The sequence below is a fragment of the Lepeophtheirus salmonis genome, chromosome 9 (genome assembly GCF_016086655.4).
Source record: "Lepeophtheirus salmonis chromosome 9, UVic_Lsal_1.4, whole genome shotgun sequence".
In the NCBI taxonomy this organism is placed as follows: domain Eukaryota; kingdom Metazoa; phylum Arthropoda; class Copepoda; order Siphonostomatoida; family Caligidae; genus Lepeophtheirus; species Lepeophtheirus salmonis.
In genome coordinates, this window is record NC_052139.2 from 9,713,484 (window position 1) to 9,737,774 (window position 24,291).

Here is a 24,291-nt window from a genome sequence, read left to right on the forward strand (position 1 = left end):
CAAAAAACAAAAACACTACTTGATAAGTGACTGTGCTTCTCCATCTCGACAACTCAATAAAAATGAAAACAAAAGGAAGTTACCCAGCCACTTTTATGATGCATTTGGCTGTGATGCACTCAGACGGGATCTGAATGAAGTTAAAGTTTTTTCCAATTATCTTTATTTTATATTGTTGCAAAAACGCTTTTTATAATTTTTTCAAATCAAACAGTATGATGCCATATTCTATCAAGAATCGTATAAGCAGAGTATTTACTCTGATTAGTATATAAATATCATTAAATTATTGTTTAATTATCAATGTAAATATTGGCATACCTGATAATAAAAAGTCTTTGAATCATATATCATCTTCATATTCTGGAAAATAATATTTATAATTCCACCCTGACATTTGAACTATGAAGATACTTGATTAATTTTTATTATCTCTCATTATTTTTTTTTAATATTGGCATATAGACAATATGTCCTCCACGCTGGATTTAGTATCTTCAGAGAAAGATGAACATCATTCTGGGGAGTCTTTTGAGTAAGTAATTTATTTATAATGGATGAATAAACGTTTACCGGATATTTGTACAATTTATACTCATATTACAGAAATGGGTCGGATACTCAAGGAAAAAAGGTCAAAAAGGCTCCACTCATTAAGTAACTCTTGTTTCAAAATGGACTAAATAGAGTTACGATCTTCTTCTTTTTCAGTAATCCAGTGACATTTATGCATTTGTTGAAAGGAAATCTTGGAACTGGGATTTTAGCTATGCCAGAGGCTTTTAAAAATGCAGGCTATGCCTTGGGAGGTGGAGGAACCGCCTTTATCGCTGTCGTATGCATTTACGGCATGCATTTACTTTTAGAATGTTCAGCCAAACTACGAGACAAGGTAGGAAAGTCATATTTATCCTACGCAGAAACCGCTAAGGAGTCCATGGTTTACACTGAAATTGAGTTTATTAGGAAAAGGAAATTTTTTCCGAAGATATTTAAGTAAATAAGAACTTATTATCATTTTGATTGGATTCTACTTTTTTATCTTTTTCTCTCAGAACCATCATCAATATTTTCCTTTGCATCACACAATTGGGATTTAGCAGTGTTTATTTTGTGTTTGTTTCGGTGAATATGAAGCCTGTAAGTACCTTAAGGTATATGTATCTTTACTAACTATGATTATATTCCAAGCCTCCTTAATTGATCTTTAGATTTTAGATAATTGGATCGGAGAGACAGATGTCAGCATTTACACTACATTACTACTACTTCCAATACTGGGCTTAGCATCAATACGTAATCTCAAGATTCTTGGACCTTTTATCACGTTTGCAAATGCAATCAATTTATTTGCAATTGCATCTACCTTCTATTTTTTATTTTTGGATATCAAACCAGTATCTGATATTAAACCTATAGCACCATTGTACGTTGCAAAATCCCAAAAGAATTCTTATATAATTTACAATGAAAGTTATTCAAATAATTTTAAATTTATTTGGCTTAAGTTTTGAGGATAAAGGCTTTTTATCTAATAAGATAATATATCATATATTATGTTTATAAAAATTTGCTTACTTATAAATATTTTACTAAGTAATTATTTTCAGAGAAATATCAAATCAATTGTAATGTTCACATACATATTAACATCTAAAACCTACATTCTGTTTTTAAAAATGATAATTAACTCCCAAATTTGTCACCATAAGGTCAACTCTGCCATTATTTTTTGGAACTGCACTCTACACATTCGAAGGAATAGCTCTGGTACTGCCAATGGAAAAAGAAATGAAGACTCGTAAATCCATGGGTGGATACTTTGGCGTCCTCAACATAGCAATGGTTACGGTATCCTGTTTTTATGTTCTCATGGGTTTTTTTGGTTACTTGAGTTTTGGAGACTCAATAGATGGAAGTGTCTCTGAGTCTGTTGCAAAGGCAAATGATGGAAACATGTTCGTATAGTTCTTCATTTCCAATTTCCATATGTTTAATAGGGAAATACTTTTCTATATAGATTAGCGATCGCAATCAGTGTTTCTCTCTCAACTTCTGTAACGTTATCGTATCCCCTTCAATTTTTTGTTCCTTTTGAAGTAATATACAAAGGACTCGAGAGTAAAATGAGACCAGATAGAAAACTTTTGTGGGAGTATGTAATTCGATTTTCTCTTGTTCTTCTCACATGTAAGATATGCACATTGTTTAAAATAATTTTAATACCATTTTCCTCCTTTGTAGATGGGTTTGCTGTCCTTATTCCTGATTTAGGGATATTTATGGCTCTTGTGGGCGCAATGAGTTCTTCTTTTTTAGCTTTGATAGCACCAGCCATCATCCACACCCTAACAGTTTATCCAGACTTTGGTCCATTCAAAATCAAACTTATAGTTAATATGTGTATTCTATGCTTTGGAGTTGTTGGAAGTATCACTGGAACATTTGTGTCTATTTTGGATGCCATTGAAACATTCAGTTAAACAAATAAGTCCTCTTCCAATTGAGCAGTGCGATGTGATTTCAATCGGCTTAGGGTAGCATCATACATTAGCAAATTAATTTCTTCGGAGCTTGACGATCCTTTCTCACCCAACCTATGAGAACTGACATTCACTTCAATACTATATATTAAAATTGTAGATAAACATATTATTATGCAGATTAAGGATATCAAATAAAAGGACTTTTTTAAACTGACTCTTGGATACATCTCTACATATTTACAACATAAATCTAATGATAATTTTAAGACACACTTTTTTGCATTGTAATAGTTACCTGAAGAGTATTGCAGGTAGAGTCCACCTTTATTTATTTTACAGTACATTTTGTTTTACTTATTTCGACCAACAACGATTAACAAAGCCTATAAAGGTCGACTTATATTTAATGCTTATAACTGCTAACAGTTATCATTCTACATAAGAGTGAATCATTTAAAATACAAATATATATGTTTTTTTTTAAATAACGTTACAGTGATACAAAAAAAACACCTTTATATAAATATCATTTTAAAGATGTAGCTTCAACTTAAAAGGAAATAACTTTTTAATAATATTTTACGTTAATAATGTGTAACGAATGTAACATTGTGTACATTACTGATGCTTTGAAAAAGATATAACTAATTAGAATATAACACTTAAATGAGTTCTATATACATATGCACAAAGGATTGCGCTCTGGAATATTGCCACTACCGAAAAATTGCTCGCAATTAGTCTATATTGAAAGAATTTCGTTTAGAAATCTGTCGCATCTGCAGATGGGTAAAAAAGTAAAAAAATTGTGGATTAAAAATCCCCGCCGCCACTTCCAGAACCATATACCCTTTTGCACTGGGAATTCCATGAAACATCAGTGATTCTCCTCCTGCGAAGAAACCCTTTTTGCTATGAACCGTACTTCATATTTAAAATCGGCTCAATTTTCTTGCCTAAAATAGTGCTCAATAACTTTATATGCTTCATTAAGCACTATTATGGGCCTCCAATGACTGAAGTCCATTATATGATTTTTTTTGGCATACGTATGGCCGTGTTTCTCCATAGATTTACCAATAAACCTTAAATACAGTACAATTTCCTTCCTTGACAAGAGATAAGCTTTTCCAATTATTCCATCAGGGTCACATGCCATTTATGATTTACAGTTGTTATCCATAAAATATCTAATAATGTCTTCTGAGAAGATTGTGACACCGTGTCTCCTTGCACAGTAAAATTTCTTTCAATCCCCTTGTACAATATTTTGAAAGCAATCATGAAAATAGTTCAAGATGTCCTCTTTCTTTACGAGTATTTTTCCATCAACTCTTATTTACTTAATCCCTGTTGCTGGTGTACCAAATTTTTTTCCCAGCTTTTTAAGCCAAAGATTAAAGTTACATTCCCGTTCAATTTTTCTAATCTTCTCTTCATCAACTGTATCATGTGTTCTTTATCTATTAGATTCCGTAGATGAAGATAGTACAATTAAATCGAATTCAAAGTTTCATAAGTAAGCACAAATTTAAATAATATTTCATCAAATAAAAAAAAGAGTTTATTTTGTAAAAATCAAGTCAAATTTTATATACAAAATATTATTCCATAGGAATTGGGTTGTTTGTATCTTGACGATATAATTTGGAAAGAAATGAAAAAATAATTATTTTGAAAACAAAATTAAGAATGTGAATATTTTTTTCGGTAGGCCTCTTGACATTTCCGTTCTTCATCGTCATCCCATGATATGGATCCTCTTCCAGATGCCTCGGATGTTCTACGACGCATCATTTCACGATATTCCTCTTCAGCTTTATACTCATCCCATTCCACCGGAGTCGAAATTTCTTTTTGTCTGTAATAAGAAATAAAAATGAACATTTAGAAATTGGTTGATAAATATTTATGTTCCTAATTCTATGTAGAAAAATTTATATGTGTCTCGCTAAATACGAATATTCTTTATTTGTCTTTAAATAAAATTATTATTGTACAGAAATTATCAGGTTGTCTAAAAATATTTTTCTACATTGTCATAGCATTAGCTGATTTGATACTAAATAATTTATTGAAATTTTTTCCTTTGAAGACACGTTAAAATGAGGCTTGTAGTGGTTCTAGCGATGAACATGGACTAATTAAGTCCTGCAGATCGAATTCATTTTTCCAACTAAAAAAATTAAAAATACTTTCCACTAGAAACTTGGACCATTGGTATTTTTGGAAATATCAGTCACAAATTAAAATTTTAAAAACATAGTTTCTATCATAGAAGCATTCCAAAACGGAATAAAATCCATTTAAATGAGTAAAAACCTTTGAAAAATGTAATTCTTCATAGTAATATAAAATATTTATGATATGTATTAGTCTATGATTATTTTTATTTTCCGTATTTTCTTCATAGAAAATATTTTATAAAGAGTCAGTAGATTTGTTAATTTTTGCTTTTATCCGATAAAATAAAATGAGTATGATTTAAATTTAATTGTCTTAAAATAATATGTGCTCTAACTACAACAATTCAAATGCTTAAATACTCTGGTTATCTAACTTTTAAATCTTGTTTATTGCTATGTTATATTTAAATTAATTACACAAAGTGTCTCTCCTCGATATTTATAAAAACATCAATTCTTGCTTCCTTCAATCTAAAAGGATGTTCCATTTAGGGAATGAGGCATTTTCATTATGATGCGATGGGATACAATTTGAGTATTCAATGAGTTGATACAATTTGACTGAGTTTTTTTTTTGACAAAAACACTATATTTTCGAAAATTCTTGCTAATTGTAGTAAAAAAGTCTATATAAACATTGACTTTTACTAACTAGTAAAAAAATATATGTTTGAATGAAAATATACCATATTGATACATGTACAGACCCGTGTAAATAAATTTGGACCATGTTTATGGTGTGCAGGAGCAACAACAGTTATATCTACAAGTAGTTTTTTTTTTATCTGGAGAGGTTCTGTAGGTTGTATATATAACTTTCCGAGAAAAAACACAACAAAATATCACTTTATGATGATGGAGCAACATAAAAGGTACGCTGTGGTCGAACTCAAGAGCGCATCACACTGTGTCCCTAACATCATCAGACTAATTATGTAATAGTGTTGGGTTTTGGTCTGGAAATCATAGACCGGTCTGAGACCGTTCGACTTTTTGTTGGAACGAATTAGTTCGGTAAAACAAAAAATCTCGGTCTGCAACGGTCTCATTGAAAAGTTCGGTTTAGATCGGTCCAAAGAAAAAATTCGGTCTTGTTTCATCCCCAAAAAAATCGGTCTGTACCGATTTTACAGATAAATTATTGATAATATGACATCAGATGTATTTTCAAGTACAATGACGTCATACATTATTTAAACAGTGATAGCTCTCATAAATAAATTTATAGTATATGTATACAGTATTTGTTCTAGAACATATCATCTAATTTTGAGATTTTCAAGGTTATCCGGATATTTATTCTTTGTTAAATATAATGAATAAATCAATGACGGTCGATCTAGAAAAAAAGAAATTTGATCTCTCATAATATATTTATAAGACCGATAAAAATCTGTCTAAAGGGTAAGACCGAAAAAAATCAGTCCATAAATTGAGACCGAAAAAAAATCGGTCCATAAAGTGAGACCAAAAAATATCGGTCCACGGTCTGAGACCGCGGTCTGGATAAAATATCGGTCCAGATCAGTGTAGAAAAAATTACTTAAGACCAGCCGGAAAAAAAATTCGGTAATGGACCGAGTCTCAACACTGTTATGTAGCCCAAAAGTACAGTCTATACCAGGGATCAGGTAACTTTTTTTAACGTTACCCCAAAACAACTTGTAGTAAAATTAATTTACCTAAAACTTGTCGCATAATGTTTATTTCATTTAACACTAAGAAGTAAAAAGTCATTCTTTATGGCATAGAAATAACACACAAGGAAAATTACCCCCAAAGTTGTCTAAATTACCCCATTTGTGGTAATTCACCAATAGTCTAGACCATCATCAAGAGGTACAAAAACATAGGTATGCCCATCAGGTCCAAGCAGTGTCCCAAAAGTAACAGAAAAAGGACCCCTAGATTTCTGGCTAAGCTAAAGATGTCCATCGAAGCTGAACTAGGAAGATCCATGGCCATCCTTACCAAAAACCGCAGTATCATCTCCATGTCCATCAATGAGAACTTAGGGTATAAGAACTACTTTGTAATTGTGATACATCTGACAATAGATTCAATGAATCTGACCAGCCAGGCTAGGTACAAGAAGATCGTGTCTTCCTTGAAGAACACTGAAGGACATTTGTCAATGAGAAGATATTCACTGTTGATAAAAAGAGAAACAGCAAGAATGACATATGTATATTTAGAAAACCTTCTGAAGTGCCCATGATGCTCAGGATGTAGAATCAAGTCGGTATTATTGTCCTGAGAATCGTTAGCAGGGAAGGTTACGTCATGCAATCCTACTTCTTCAAGCTCAAGCAAAAAGTGAACAAAGAGGTCGACTTTGACGTGTTCAAGGACATGGTCAAGCCCTGGATAGAAAAAATGGCTGGAGTCAGAAGATACACCATCCAGCAGGACTGCAACTACCCCCATCAGGCTGAGATTGTGCATGAATGGATGAAAGACAGTGAGCCTCATTTTTGGGACTGCAAGACCTGGCCTTTCAACTCTCCTGATCTTAATATTTTGGGGAAAGACGGAGAGGGAGGCCTGTGCAACCTACCATAACTCTTTAGGGGCCCAGAATTCGTCCATCAGGTCACTGGCCAGCTTCATAGACGCTACCCAGGTCTCAAATTCCGTTAAAGCTTTCAGGTCCCGTGAGAAAGCTGTCCTTGAAGAAGGAGGAGGACTTATAGAATAAAAATATTCAAAATTGTTTCATCATTTTTGTTAAATAAAACATTTTCCAATATGTGGATCTTGGTGGCCTTAAGCTTGGTCCAAATTTATTACCAAACCTCTGTACATATTTTATATCTAAGAAATATTAATGTAGTCATATTAATGAAATCTCGCAGTCGTTTTGCATTTACCATCGAACATACAGTATTTGTGTATATATGGTGCATTATATTTTGTGTTCACTTATGTATATCAAATTCATATTTTTGATCTAAGAAATGACACTCTTGTCATATTTATAAAATTTTGCAGGTATCTTGCATGTAGTATTGAGGGTGTTTTACTAAGACTTAGCCAGAAAGTGCTCTAGAGACTCCTTGGTTCGTCAGTAAAGCAATTATTATTATTATTCTTTCATTCTTGAGGAGAAAACATGTATCATCTATGCATGAGTACCATCATGAATGACGTAGCGTAACGTTATTGCCTTTGTTAGGCAAGTTGTGTCTATTCAACCACTTCTAAAACTCGGGACAATACCGGATACTACCTCTAGCATACTCCAAATTCATTTATTCACAACTTGATATTTATTTTGTATTTCTATTAAAATGAAAAATGCATAGAATCAGTTAAAAGGGTCATTCCATTTCAAATTTACCAGGGCATGTCACCCAACCCTCTCAATTTGGATGATTTTGCACACAAGTTCAAGTTTACGAATAAATTAAGTCTGCCAAATTTCTGCACATAATTCTGAGTCGTTTCTAAAATACAAATACTCGTCCCAGACCAAAATTTGCAACGTTACTTTTATGTCTTATTAACAAATGCTACTTTTTCTTGTATATTTTTTGATGGAAAAGAGCCTAACCTCTTGAAATATGGTACTTAACTATTTTGAAGTGTGAGAAATCCAAAAATTGAGTCAAAATCGAATATATCAATCTTTTATGATCTCACATTTGATTTGATAAATACAATCTGAAATACACTTGCAAATACTTGATCAACAAAAAAGAATAATTGCCTTACGCTTATGTTTATGAAACATTGCCAACATGTTTTACATAAGTAGGGATATCACTGTGCCAGAAATCGTGTTGGCTTTTTATCATAGCTCCCACGGTGGGATCTCAAAAATAGGTTACTTTTCTCCGGAAATATGGTCAATTTTACTTACGTTTTTATTTCTTAAACTTATTTTATGATTTATATACATAGAGTAACAAAAGAAAACTGAACTAAAATAATTCATAATATCGATTAAAAGTTGATAATTTGGAGCAACAAGAGTGATAGAACAACAGTTCCAAGTCTCAAAAAAGAAAGCTATTTTAAAATTATGTCCAACTTTATAAATAAGTGATATTCCATAAATAATTCATATTAAAAAATATATATATATCAACTTCTAATTAATATTATAAATTGCCAAAATTTCATATTCATATAGTTAGGGCATTTTTGGAATTCACAGACTTGAAAATAGTAAAGTGCCAAATTTCAAGAAGTGGATAAAAAAAATATACAAGAAAAAGTAACGTCCGTTAATAAGACATAAAAGTGACGTTGAAAATATTGGTCTGAGACGAGTATATATCTCTCAGAAACGACACCGAATTATGTGCTGAAATTTGGCGTACTTAATTTAGTTATAAATTTGAGCTTGTGTGCCAAAAATCATACAAATATCAGAAGGTTGGGTGATATTTTTTATTTATATGGTCGATTTGACCCAATAGTGGTTTAAACAAGCTAAGATTTGTTATTGAGTTCGACTTGAATTTGAATAGACTTGATAAAGTAATTATTCTGGAGTAGATAAAGAACTTCCTTTTTTTTTAAATCAACTCGTCAGATTCGTTATTTATTTCACTTGTGTCTTAAGTAGAGTTGTATAAAATATGACCTGCCGATATGTTTAAAAATAAACCACATACAATGAGATAAAATACATACAGTGCTTCGCTAAGCCAAAGCAAAAGTTATTTCATTAAAACAATGGAAAATATAGTTGTTGACATATCAATCAATCACTCCAAATCTTGTATGCAATCATCTTATACTTCAATAAAAACTGAAGAGTTACATAAGTAAAAACATAATCATATGTAATATATACTAAGGAATATAAAAGTAATTAAAGTGTCCTCTATCTTGTTAAAATACCTATTTATTACTGCAACAATTAGAATTGGAGCTACGACGGCGTCAACTTTTTTTGCAAATAATAACTCTATCTTTATATCTCTATGGCTAATTCTGACAATTTGAAGAATGTTTAGGAGAAAAGCAGCTTAGTTGTCATGAACCATGACACTTTGTTAGATTAGCTCCAAAGAGCTATGATAGAAAGAAAATAAATACAGCTCTCACTCAGCATCTTTCACGGACATAGACGGGAATTATAGCAATGTGGCTCCTCAATTCTACTCTGAGTTCAACAAAGACTTACACTTATCCTACAGAGGCATGAAGAAAATAAAGAGATAGCTAGGACCGTAAGACCGACTAATCGTCACTTAAGACCATTGAATTGTGAAAAAAAGATTGGACTGATAAAAAAAGACTAAAAACTGATTAACAACAACAAAAAAAGTTGGTTGTTTGTCACAAAAACGTGAATCAGTGTTTATTATATATTATTTCAATTAAATTAATTAAGCTTGATGCAGAGATTGTCTCCCGGGATCCCTTTGTTCTTACTATCAGGGAAATTCCTCGAAAAATCAGATATATTAAAAAGGAATTATCTGCTAGTATATATAATATAAAACACTCACATATGACAAATCAGCATAAAATCAGTATTGTATTATTAAAAAAATTAAGAAAATATGATTTTTCTTTTTGTAGCTATTATTCTTCCTAAATAGTGTTGACATTTATGTAAGAAAAAAAAAAGCACAAGGAGAAGGTGGGAGCGACACATGTTGTAATATTGAATTAAAACCCTTGTTAATATATGTTGTCGGTTATATGATTTTTTGGGCAGAAAATGAGTTGCTACTATAAAGAGGAGAACCTGCTACATTTAAAATAGCATAAGCGCAGGAAAATATTATGCATATATATCAATTTATTTATGTTTATTTTATTATGCATTTTTAAAACAATTTACACCAATGATAGACAATAATGCATACATCAGAGAGAGAGAGAGAGAGAACTTAACAAAACGACAACCTATTAAATAATAAACAAAAAGGAAAAAAGACCACATGCAACAACCGTTTTTCCTTTTCTCATTTTTAAGGTAATGTTTTTCATTATAAACATATCAACTCTATTCATAAGAAAGGATCCGATGATTTTTAAAGGCCTTATGTCAGGAAAATGGTTATTTTAGATTTTTCATGATGTTCCTTATTTTAAATTTAAGGCCTTAGAAGTAGTCCGTTTTTTCAGCCAAAGCCAATGTATTCCTATGTTTAACATTGTATATTGAATTTTTGTCACAGTTAATACAGCAGTTAAAATCCGTCACTTTCACCTAACGAATAAATGTTGAAAATAATTTGAAGAACAGAATTTCATCGTTTAAGTTAGCTTACAGATCTATTTTCAAAATCCGATTCCAAGATGTTTTTATGTTGACACAACACAAAGCTAGGATTGAATGAAAAATAAAAATGGAAGCTGAGAGCTTTTCAAAAACAATCCACAATAAAAAAATTTTTTTTTAATTAAAACCGAAATATCAGTTCAAATTGGTCTAAGAACGGAGCTCCTGAACCTTTGTTTCTCCCAAATCCAAACTACTTTAATAAGAAAACTCTCCATTTCCCACCAAAGTGTCGATCTTTGACAAATTCGATTTTTACCCATACAGTGTTTAGAAAAAAAAATTTCACCGAAATCCTGTGATAAAAAAAAACTTTACCAAAGACGATAAAACAGTTGGGTGAATGATGTCATTCATTCTTGAATAAACAAATAAAATATACTTTTTGAGACATAAAAATACTCCTTACACAATGGGATATGCACTTGCTAAATCGACCAAATTCAATTTCCGTTAATGGCATCTCTTTTTTTGTATAACAAAAATAAGAAATAAAGAAATGAATAAATCAAGATTTTTGATTACCAATTCACATCTTATGTTATTATTATTTTTTTAAATTGCTCATTCTCCATTTTACAAAAAAAAAATATTTTTTTATATTCTTTTTGTGATCCGATTATACAGCCTGCTCTACTTAGTTTAAATTTAAGAAGGGGAAAAAAGAACTTTTATTTCTTCAAATTTATAAGAATAGAAAAAATTAACTTTGACTTATTCAATTAAGTATATAACTCACATACTACATACTCGGATTTCTCCTTTCCCATGAAACTGTGTTAGATCCGGATCAAGGTAAACCTACCATTAAAGTACAGGATCACGTTTCTTAATAATACATACTGTCAAATTATAGCATTTCTGTTTATATTTTAGGAAGAAATATTAAAATAATTTTTTTTAATAAATACTAGTGTAGGTTTTCCCGCAGTTTCCCAGGGCATTGGAAAACTAAATTGATTACGACCTCTTCTACTTTATATAAAACAAAAATAAAAACCTTAAAATTTTAACAATTATTCTTGTTACATAAAAAATAAAAATAAGAATTTTTCAAAAAGGAAATCATAATAAGTGTTGTACTAGACCTTATTCAGTACTGGAGACTGTTCAGTCTCGGTTTGGTCCAGTTCAATCCTTCATATCCGTCCTAAAACAGATGCAATTATGTCCTCGATGACGTCACTCAGCTATAATTTGTCTTTTTTATCAGTTTTAGTAATGACATTCCGATGGACTGACAATCTAAGGATCAGTCCTAAGACGGGATAGTACCGAATAAATAAGGACTGACAGGACACTAATTATAAGGTTTATTCAAGCACCGAACGTTGTTGAACTATCTTTCGCTCAACTTTCAAATTATTGTCAAAAATCAATTGTTTTATTCTCTCTTTGTCTTTTTTTTTTCTCTCTTCTCGAAGCTATATTATCAAGGTTAGTATAAAAACAAGATTAGATAATCATGTAATTGGGCTCGATAAAATTTTCAATTTGATGTATCGTATCGGCTGCTGGGCAAGACAGAGGGATTTTGACAAACCATGCAAACAATCATTGTCTATGACGTTACTATCTCTAGAATTTTCAATTTAATGTATCGTATCGAATGCTGTGCAAGAAAGACAGATTTTGACAAAACACCCAACCATTATATGATGCCAATATTAAAAACTGTGGCGGAAGTCAAACATCAGTCTTACACGGGTTATGGAATTATCTTGTATTTCAATTAATCTTGCTTATAATCTCCTTTCAAAAAAAGATACAGGACAACATGCAGCAAGTATCATTCTTAGAATATTACTTTCTTACTTTTGTGTCATATATAAGTACTCATTTGTTAGTCAAAAAGTCGTTTTTAGAAAAATGCTCTATTAAGGTCACCATGGAATTGAAAGCCCAGAAAATTTCTACAAGAAGGGTTTCCAGAGCTACAAAAGCTACTAAAAAATTTCAAATAAATCCATACATTGGCTTGACCGTGACTCCCGGACACATTTGCATTTAATATATAGATTTTCAAGTCTCATGTTTTTCATTTATATCATCCCCACTGATAGTTTGGGGTGCATTTTGTTTCGAGCACCCAAATACTGGCACTGGAATGTATTTTAAAGTAAAGGTCCAAATTATATAATGGAGACATCCTAAGTGTCCTCCACAATTTCTTTTGGGGAGGAAAAGCTGGGCTGTGTAGCTTTTTTTGACAATTTTGGCTCAAAAGTTTTTTGTCTTCTTTTTAAATGAAAAGTTTGACAAATAATTTTTCGTAGAAGAGACGGAAAACTTTATTTTTTAACTTTAAAGTAAAAAAAAATCCAAAGAGATTAAATTTGATCTAATATTATTATTATTTTCTTTAGAAACAGGAAAATTGTTTTTTTTTTAACTCTTTCGAAACTTATGACATTTAAAACTTTTTAGACAAGATAATTTTTTTTACTGGCAAAAGTAGAAAAATTCTGCAAAGTGGGAAAGCCAATGACTCCTATCGTTCCGGTGTCACTGTTCCCGGTTCACGCTTTTTTTGAATTCCGTAGTCTGATCGACTTCCAAAAAAAAAAATCAATAGTACGTGATGAAAAAGCTATTTTTTAGTAGATTTAGTACGTCAACAAAAAATAAATATATATTCTGCAATTAATTCCAGTAGTACTTTACGGGCTGATTAAGAATCTGTGATTAGTCTTTTTATGTCCAATCTAATTCTTGAGAATTTTCAATTTGAATTTTAAAGTATTTCTATCCCGTTATTGGAATGAGCCACCAAAAATAAATCTAAATTAAAATTACAACTTACCTTTGAGAACTAAATATTCTTTTGTAAATTTGTCTTACATGCGCTTTAAAAAAACTACTTTTGGCGGAACAATAATTTAACAAATCATATAAAACGAAGGTGTTGTTGGATAAAGAGTGATCAAGCTTATTTACAAATAGAGGGTTGAGGGCCAAATTGTAGTAAATACAAAAGTTAAAAATATTATTTTGTGCCTTCGTGTCATCCTAGAAGCATAATATTTAAAGTGAATATTTAAAAACATAAAAATTCATACTCATAATATAAAAACTTCTCAAATTCATTTAAAAATAAAAATTAGAAGCCACTATTATTCACATCATTTACAAGTTTAATTGTAGAATGTAAGTGATTAAGTTACGACAAGTTGGCTGTCACCCACAAAATGGGAATTCGATTATTAGAATAAGAGATAATTCTTCAGATTTGAAAAGTATCATTTATCCTTCATATTCTGGGAAATTGATTTTAAATTAAAAAATAGAAATAACAAAAATAGGATAACAGTCTATTAAAAATAGGACCTAATCAAACAACATTGTTTGCAACAACAGAGGAAGTTTCAAAAAGTTTTATTTATATAGGTATCCAACAATTAGTAAAATATGCAGTTTCCTTTTCCGTTTGACTGTAATTGGATTTTTTCTCTTTCCTTTTTATCTATGTACAAAATCAAAGTTTATCTATGTGTATGACTGAATGCAAGTAGCTTTAACAAATAGTCACAGGGTACATTGTAAATAGTGTTATCTAATATATAACATAAAAGTATCGTAAAAAAAATAAAATAAAGTATAGTACACAGGGAGCACAGTATAAAATGAATTAAATGACGCAGGTAGTGTTGTCTCGGTCCCTGTTTCTTTGATCCGGTCCAGTCAAGGACTGGTCCTATCAGTCCTTAGAACTCTCGATCATTGGGACCGATCCTTGGAATTTTTCTTACAAATTTGATGGTGTATGGTGAAATATTTATACAGATTCTTGCACATATTTTCCACAAAATTTTATTTTTTTCGTGATAATCTAATATAATACGAACATATAATATTATTACTTAGTAATATAATTTATTTCATTATCTAACAGAATAATTAACAGGAGGAAAAACACCCTCATTGACGTCACGAGGGATCGTTTTACCTTTTTAAAGGACGGACAAGTGAGAAATTGGTTGGACCGTAGTCCTTGATCCTAAAGAAGGACCGACATAACAATTCTTGCAGTCGTTTAGTTCAACTTATAAATAAAAAAAAATCTCAATATAAAAGATAAAAAAAGTAATCACTTTAGAAGAGGTTTAGCAACGAGCTAAAGTACTCTCTTGCTCATGAATTCATATTTTTAGAAAAATCCATGCTCTAATTATTTGTTTATTCTATAAGAGAGAACGTTTAAGTATTGACTGAGTAGCTACGTGTGCTCATAAAAAACTGAGGGTAACGCCAAGGATTTGTTGGGTAGTTAAGTTTTATATTATTGGAACAAAGTTTGTAACTTCGTTGACGCCAAATCGCTCTGGTCAATAACACTAGTCATATATAAAATTATCAATGTAACTTTATATGAGGTTTAGCAAGAGTGTGTGTCGGTAAATCATAGTGAATCAGTGCACAATGACTAAAGTACTCCTTGGCTCATCACATCATTTTTTAAAGCTTTTATTATTATACTTTCATTCTTGAGGAGAGAATCTCTAAGTATGGAGTAGCTATATATGTGTAAGTGTACTCATATAAAACGAAACGATACACTGAAGATTTGTTGATTGTTATTTTTTATATTATTAAAGCAAATTTTGTAATTTGAAGGATCCTTAATTACTCCAGAAAATTCCTTGTTCTACCGCTAGTTACTAATAAGTTGTTTTAATTTTACTTATTAATGACCAATTTTAATTAAGATTTTTTTGGAGCAATTAATTTAAGGAATTGTGAAATTCACACCTTCAAAGTTTGTCTCCAACCACTAAACAATGTTCAATATCTCTACAATTATTGAAAAAACTGCCGGGTTAATTAACCTTTTCTGTTTCAAGGGTACAGAAAACTTGCAACATATTCATATTGGAGTATTTTTAATTCTTCATTTTCTTTAAATTTCAAAAATGCAGTGTCGTACTTCGTTCCTTTTGATAAAATTTACAGAATTTAAAAACTTCAGCACTTAACATCGATCAATTTTGATGAATTGTGCAATTAAATTAACCGTAAATTACAGGACCCCTCCATCTAAAATGCAACACTTTTTAAAATGGCGAGTCTTCGTCCTATTTGTTATATCTACTTATTCTAAACAATTTTCTCAAGAAATAATTAACAAAAAATAAGAAAAGTCAACCCAGAAGTAAGAGCTCTATAACCAAAAACATGGAGCAAAATATAAATGTAATTCTGGAGCTATCCGTGCGTGGAAAATCACCTTGATAGATCTCTAAGTGCTCGACTAGAACTGCTCCACTCTGTACTGGGTGACCGTGAGAGGCACAGCATAAGCTTCCACAAGGTCCAGATCCAGGCCAAAGATTCTAAAGCATTGGTTGATGCAGTTAAACGCAGAAGAGGCTAGGTGAACGTCAATGTCTTTGCTCGTGAATTTAACATCAACCAGACCACCATTGGTGAATGAATACTTAAGTCTTAATGCCTACAAGACAACTCCTCGTCAGGGTATGAAGCTTTGGGATTAATTAAAGTGTGTGAGGCGGTGCAAAATCCTCACCAACAAGCTTGAAAAGAAAGACTCTTTGCCTCCCACAGTACCAAAAGTTCCTTTGAACTTTGGTATTTTTTGCCACCTCATAGTGAAGCTTTCTGTAGTTCGATACACAACAAAAACCCAAATGAAGGTCGCCATCATCACTGCTTGAGCCAACCTAGAGTCGAGGTTTGTAAAGAACATTTGTGCAAAGTTCCACTCCATGGTGGAACCGGTCATAAAGAAAAAAGTGTTTATACTGATTGAAAATTTAAATAAGGTGTCTGTTAATAGTATTTAAGAATTAAATTTACCAAATTTGATGATATTTTTTCAGATGTAACAGTGTTTGTGATTTTCAAAAAGTGTTACATTTTTTAATGTAGGAGTCTGTATTATATAATGAAATGTAAGATTGCCTAGGAATTTATACTAGGTGTAAAACTCTAAGAAATCCCTGTGAAAACGGTATTCCGCTAGGAAGACCTTCTAAATATGTATTTATTTACAGGGAAAGATGAAAGGGGTTCAATGAAAGTAATAAGTGTATACATAAAACTATAAACTTACATTCATAGATATAACATAATATATAATATGTATATTCAGGTCCCTTGATAGTTTTGTTTTATACCTATTTATTATTTATAGTATTCTCTTTTTCTTATATATTTTTTGTACTTAACTCCTTCATATCATTATAAAGATGCAACTCCGTGGAGAATGGAACTTAAAAAATTATACATACTCAGATATTTTATCATTTCTGTAATTTTGTAGGTTCTTTCTTAATATTTTTGAAATGTTAATAAAAAAGATGAAAGAAGAGAGATTTAATATATGTTTACATTTAAAAGTAGAGGGAGATTCTTGCCACAATTTTTACTCAGATTTTTCTAACATAAATGCATTTTCTTTTCGTCAGTTGTTGTCATTATTATCTAACTCCCGAGTAGTGAACTTCTTTTCCTAGTACATTCGAAACCTGATTGAACATTTGTATGTAATCATAGTGGGCACCACTTTACTCCAACCACAAACATTTGTACCATATGAGTATCGGATCTTATAGGCCTGTTCAAGTACCTATACTTTCATATCTGCTTTCTCATGTCCTCTCAAATTGAAGTGTTCTCCAGTGGCTCCCAAACATTTATCCACATATTTCATGTCATCACTCATCCGATCTTTCAATCTTCTTTTGGTTTGGCCTACATATTACATTGAGCATTTGGTACAATTGATCACATAAGCCAAATGTGTGAAATTGCATGATATTGCATGAGAAAGTTCCTGAAAAACATTTCATGCCGATGATTTGATAACCTAACTCGATTGAACATATGATTAGTTTCTACATACATCCATTTTGTAAGCACTTTTTCAAACCCACTTTAATAAAAACTTATTATATGTTATAAACATGTTCTATGATCATTTCTTTAAGTTCTTTAAACGATTATGTCGCTCATGGCCGCAAATTCACAAGATTCACAATCTGTGTGGAATATTCCGACACGTGTGGGATGGATGTGATATCGAGGGGAGAAGATACTGAATTCAGTCAATTTTTTACCGTATAAATCCGTATGGATTTTCCTATCTATAATTTCAACTGTGGTGTCCAAGAATCGGGTAAATTTTATAACAAAGTTATATGATGCCGTAAACTTTATTATGTGAAAAACTGAGTTCAGTTGTGACATTAAATATTCCATTTCTTCTATTGTTCTAGTCCAAATTGACAACAAATTCCTTCAAATTGTGGGGGATACAATGTTGAATTTTCAGTTTCTTTCTTTAATATGCAATATGCATAAAAATTACAACTATCTTCCTAGTCTGGGACACGATACCTAGAGACAAATTATGCCCAATTTGGTGACATAATAAGTATATGCACATATTACAAATATAAGAGAAAGACTTCATAAAGGGTGAGACAGAATAACCTCTTTTTTCCAAAAGTCAATCAAACAAGTTTTATAAATCAATAAAGCTATATTTTTATTTCATAATGATAATACAAACTTAAAGTTTTTGTTTTCAAAGGTTCTTGAAATCATATAAAATGGACTTCGGTATTTTAATACCAAGTAAATTTTTTATTTTTTAGTTTCTCGATCATTAAATTTTGATTGAGGAGTTTGAAAGGCATTGTTAGTTCATACAAAAAATGCAAAATTGAAGAGCTAACATATCTTGTTTTACTGTAGTGGGGATTAATGGATTAACTAATTAATAATTCACGATTCTGCAAAGTTTAATAAAATGGTTGTATTTTCTAGACTAAAGCCAACCTATTTACCTATTTTGTAAAAAATAGACGAATTTTTAATCATTATATAAGACTAAATCGGATTGCACCAATTAAATCTTACTAACATTATTATCCCTCGAGTTATTGGTGTTAAAAAAGTTTCATAAATTTTAAATAATGAATATGAATTGAAAAACTTCTCTTTTTTTCTTCTTTTTTAAATTGAAATAGAAGCAATAAACAGATTTTCATAATTTGGATTAATAAAAACTTAAGAGCTAAATGGCAATTGGTTTAATTCAATAAAATATTCTTCCAAATCATTGTTTGAATTATTTTTTTTCGAGAGAAACTTACGTTCCTCGCTACTCCAACGTATGATGGCTACTACTGTATTTCTAATAAAAACTTTAAAATCTTGCCTCTAGAATGAAACCACGCCGACCTCTCTACTATTTATCCACCTTTTTTATAATAAACTATAAAAAAGGTAATGTTGCACTATATCGCCCACCACTCAAATAATATTAGACAAAGGTGAAATTATTATTTCAAAAAAGGTAGAGGGAAAATATAGATTATTTATTAGAAAGAGATGTTATCACGAAATAAATTTACCAAAGAATGAACAAAATAGAAAAACGAGCATGCGCAACAAAAGTGTTTCCTTGTTTAATCTCAAAACAAATATTTATCTATACTTTTGGCTTAGATTTACTAATTATATATAAATTTGCATAGCTACGCTTTAATATAATACTACTGAGCAATATTATAATACAGTATCGAATAAAATACTATGTAGGATTTTAATATTATTATATACTAGGAGGTACCTGCAGTATAGATTTTATGACGAATTATTTTATTATGCACATACTAAGACAAACTTAATAATCCGCGGAAGGACGGAAAGAAACGTAGTATAATATATTGCAGTAGATATATATATATAATTCATTTTAAAAATTGTGTAAAAATAATATGACAATGATAGTCTGGGAGTACTTAAAAGATAAATAACAGTTTTTATGATTCACTTACCAATTGATTTGGGGCCTTTTTTCCCTCTTCCTTAAAAAAAAGGTTGTGCTTTACAACAAAGGTAACTTACATCTTCCAACCCACTATTCAACATTGCCAACTGTAGGATATGTATTTTGTTAATCTGTTTTATTTATTTTTACACGTTCAAGTAATTTTCAGATAAGTACATGCTTTAATAAACTCTATATACTACTGATAATCAAATGAAGCTTGTTAGTCCATTTTTATTTCTTCCTTAAAAAAAGATGTATGGAGATGCAATTAATAGATGCATGATTTTTCTATTTGTTATTTGAATATGAATGAAAAATAATTATTTTTGAAATCCTGTGCAAACTTGTTTTTATGAACCTCTTTAGAACTTTAGAAAATTCTGTGTTCCTAGTTTGTTATTTTGGCCACTTATAGAAGTTGAGCCTTGATTTGATAATAAGGATAGATATTGTTTAAATAATTATTCTTATAACAGTGTCAAGAGTTATAACCTATGTAAAATAGAATTTAGTCTCTATCTATGACAGAAAAATTTATTTCTGAGAACTTTTCGTTTTGTAGTCTTCAAACATGAACAATTATCCCTATCAAAATAAAGAAGTTATGTTATTACAAAATCATCTTGTTCCTTGCAACGTTAGTAACTTTGTACCTCCAAAATTTAATTTATTATAGCGTTTTCACTCCTATACCTCCTCATTTTGAGAGTTCAAGTTTGAAGATTATAATATTCAAAGTTTTTATAAATTAATTGTCTATACACGTATAAGTGTACATGCATGATAGAATTGGTATTTTACTTTTAGTCAAATTTGTATCAAAGCCTGGAGTTCAAATGTAATGGGGGGGGGATTGTTTTTGTTGTGACTACGGCCTTGCAAATATTTTTACTTTTCCTTGGTCTGTTCATATTTTATTTGACATAAGTTAAATCTCTTATGTACGTTTTTTGGAAAGAAACGAACATAAAATTATATTCTAATTTAAAAACAAGGGGGTTTAAATCCTTTGATGTTGTTTTAAGCCATGTTTTGAAGTTATAAACTAGTTATTCCTATAGTACCATATTTATCAAATATAATACATGAGTATTGGCAGTGATGGGAAAGTTAACTTATCTTTTTAACTAGTTAAGTTAAAGTTATTTATTATTTTATTTTTTAATAACTGGTTGAGATACAATTAATAGTGATATATATGAAAATTAACCAGTTAAGTTAAAGTTAATTTCGATTTTAATTATTGTAACTAGCTAAGTTTAAGTTAATGAACTTTAGAGTACTTGAAATAAAATTAACTCCAAACCTTGGTTAAGTTAAAAATTAACTTTGGCTATTAAAAATAACTATTTAAGTTAGTCCATTAAGAGGCTTATCAAGGCTTTATAATAAAGATTATTCTGTTGGTCCCTATGGCTAGGATTTTCTCTACTTCCAATGGAGCAATCAAGGAAAAAGTACAGATTCAAACTCCAAACAACTTCTGTTTCGAAGCGAAAAAGCAATGCAAAATAAATTAACTATTGAATGCAAGTTAAAATTTTTGATTTAATATGTAATTTTAAACTATACATAAAATTATAAAAATATCGGAGTTAATATAATAACGATTTGGTGTGGAATGACCTAGTTCCAAAGTTTGATAAAAGGGATAGTATCGACACAGTGTTTAACTAAATTATCGGAGAACTAACGATTATTTCAAGAAAGCTTTTTTAGTATTTCAACTGAAAAAAAAAAATTAACTTTATATAATTAACTTAATCAAGTTAAGTTAAAGTTAAGATAATGCAGTTTAAAAAATTAACTAGTTAAGTTAAAAGTTAATTTTTGTTAAAAAAATTAACAAGTTAACTAAAAAGTGAATTTTGATTTTAAAAAATTAACAAGTTAACTAAAAAGTGAATTTTGATTTAAAAAAATTAATGATTAAGTTAAAGTGTAAATAACGATGGTTAAATAATTAACTAGTTAAATAAAAAGTTAATTAACTTAACTTATTTATGTTAAGTTAAGTTGCATTAAATTGCCTAATTCTCACTATTGGAATCCTTAATTTGAGCAGACTGTCATTTTTATGATACAAAAACTTCAATAATACAATTGCAAAGCTTATAAATATTTATAAGTCTGTATTTAATGTCATCACACCAAAACGGACGAACAAATCAGCCTTCTTCTTTTCTTTTTTTTTTTTTTTCTTTGCATCCGAGGTAATTAAGAGGCTGCTTTGACTGGAAAAAAAACTCATTTCCGTTCGCTCTTCCTGTATTTATCTCCTTCTCTCTTTCTATATCTCTCTCCTTTTCTCCCATATTCTCTTTCTTAGTGTTGGATCGGTCTTAAGACGGATTTCCTTTTCAGTCTCCCCCCCCCCTCCTTTCATTTCCTTAGGGCTGATACGTTTACATCGGTCCTACGGTCCTTTAAATAATACCTAGAACCCATAACATTATGTAACAGAATGAAAGCCTTGGAGCGCCTGCAGGCTCAAGCCCACATATATTATTCTTATTCAAGCCGTTTGTGTTCTTTGGCTTAAATAACAATAAAAAATGCAAATTTCAGCTACGGGTCTAAATACTGGTGCATGGTGTAATAATAAGTTTCTTGTTGCAAGCTTCCTACTTACAACTTAAGTTATTTTGTCACTTTGAAAGTAGTTATGTCCAACACCTAAAAAAAACTTGATAACTCCGTCATTTCAGCGGTAGTAGTTACCATAAAATACTGATAAGGGTTGTTCTACTAACTCACTATCTTTATTAGGACCAGACTTATAGGCTACAATCTTTTTAGTTTTTTTGACGGATCCAAAACTCCTCTTTCTACTTTCCTCTATCTCCATGTTTCTTTTTTCTACCAGCATTCTTTGTTTCTACTCCCCTCTCTTCAGCTCTGCAATGCAGGTAGCTTCTGCTAGTATACACTAAATTGATTATTATACAGAAATAAAAGGCTGTGTTAGTTTATATAAATGAATATTAATCGAATAAGAAACTTATTTACATAAATTTAACGGCATTAATGATCAAATTTTTGTATTAATTCATAGCTATTAATTCAATCTTCTTTGGAAACAGATAAATAATAAAGAATCATAAAAATAAGGAAATACTCATTTCAAAGTATAAATTTAGATTGAAAAATCTGCAACAGAAATAAGTTGTTAGATTATTAAGTCGTGGGTGAGCGTTTGAAATATCTCTTGAGAGAATGTCATTTAAAATATCGATACTTGAAGAAACGACATATCCACTGACAGAGATCACTGGGTTTGTAAAATTATAAGCATTTTTGATCTATTAACAAAAAAAGGAAATCGAACATTAATTTAGGTAAACTTGAAAATTTAAAGATGTTTAAGATGAGAGTAGCTTAACTGTAATGACATTTCATTAAATTAGCTATGTGATGAAGGAAAAAAAAACAGTTAAAGTTGAGTGACGTTATCAAAAACGCAATTTTATAAGTTTTTAGGACTGATATACAAGAATGAACTGGAAGGTACTGTAGTCTATAGTCCTAAATAATAATAACATATTGGAGCTCGTTTCTATGTATTTTTATATCAAATGTGGAATTTGTTCCTAATTTATAAAAGATACAACTAAACACATTTTGTGGGAGTGCAAGTGTTTATTGAAAAATTATAGAGACGTTATCCAAATGGTTAATGACATATTCAATCAACAACTAGGCAAAGTCACTTCCTCTCTACTTTGAATAAGGATTTTGAGTTGATACTATAATGTGCAATATATCGTCTTTAAATTATGTGCTAAACAAGTAAACAACCTTGATGGAATTTTTCTTATTTTTTGGTGAATGTTTCAAAAAACTGCCATTAGACAGCTGCATCATAACAAAATCGCCTTTATTTCAATTGACATTTCTGAATATTATATTCATCGAAATAGCTGCGTACTAGTAATTATTGAATGCGACATATATATAAGTAATATAATTAAATTCAAACGTACTTCGTCTTACGTGTAACAAATATATATATATTATTCAAATTCATTTTAATTTATTTTGACTCCTGGGAAAGAAATATATAGGTTCATGTGCATACAAAATTTTAATAATAAAATTCGTCAAATTGAATTATACCTTTATACATAAATGATAGTCGGAACAAAGAACTATATACCTCTACTTCATTGATATTTATCTAACTATGAAATTTAGATATTATATACATTTCTTTAGAAAGTTGAGCATTATAAATATATTTGGTGCGTCAATATAAATACAATCTTTAAAATAAATCAAGAAAAGTAAAACCTATGTATTATGTATGTACAGCGCAATATCTCATAGACATATTTTAATCACTTATAGGATTTATTTTCAAATTTGTGGAATGAGTAAGGATAACTTTGAATTTCACCTATAGATTAAAACCTTTATTTTATTTACAAGGGTTATATTCACCTAGATTTGGCAGTTAGGAAAAAAAAGGCAGGAGGAAAAGGTGGTAGTGTGACATAGGGTACTACTTAATAAAGACAAAAACTTTAAACCAAGTAGCGAAACGAGTACAAAAACAATAAAAAGGGGGAAAAT

At 30.3% G+C, this 24,291-nt stretch overlaps 2 protein-coding genes across 2 annotated transcripts in view; one reads left to right on the forward strand and one right to left on the reverse strand.

Annotated features, from left to right (window-relative positions):
• The first annotated feature begins 215 nt into the window (after positions 1–215).
• LOC121124284 (proton-coupled amino acid transporter-like protein acs) lies at positions 216–2,700 on the forward strand. Its single transcript, XM_040719441.2, has 8 exons — positions 216–535; positions 607–657; positions 712–996; positions 1,056–1,140; positions 1,212–1,426; positions 1,713–1,958; positions 2,021–2,190; positions 2,245–2,700. The coding sequence occupies exons 1-8, from the start codon at positions 471–473 to the stop codon at positions 2,481–2,483; spliced, it is 1,356 nt and encodes a 451-aa protein (XP_040575375.1). The 5' UTR covers positions 216–470; the 3' UTR covers positions 2,484–2,700.
• A 1,337-nt stretch (positions 2,701–4,037) lies between these two features.
• LOC121124579 (uncharacterized) overlaps positions 4,038–24,291 on the reverse strand; it is an 89,086-nt gene continuing 68,832 nt past the window's right edge. Inside the window, exon 4 of the mRNA XM_040719736.2 lies at positions 4,038–4,347. Coding sequence (XP_040575670.2) covers positions 4,173–4,347 — 175 coding nt within the window. The 3' untranslated portion in view covers positions 4,038–4,172. The remainder of the gene's footprint in view (positions 4,348–24,291) is intronic.

What these genes read in the sequence shown, in the direction of transcription:
- LOC121124284 (XM_040719441.2), top strand. Translation starts at nt 471, where the DNA reads ATGTCCTCCACGCTGGATTTAGTATCTTCAGAGAAAGATGAACATCAT. An exon ending in TTTTTTCCGAAGATATTTAA is followed by an intron (nt 997 to 1,055) that starts GTAAATAAGAAC and finishes TTTTTCTCTCAG; the next exon opens with AACCATCATCAATATTTTCC. An exon ending in TTTCGGTGAATATGAAGCCT is followed by an intron (nt 1,141 to 1,211) that starts GTAAGTACCTTA and finishes ATTGATCTTTAG; the next exon opens with ATTTTAGATAATTGGATCGG.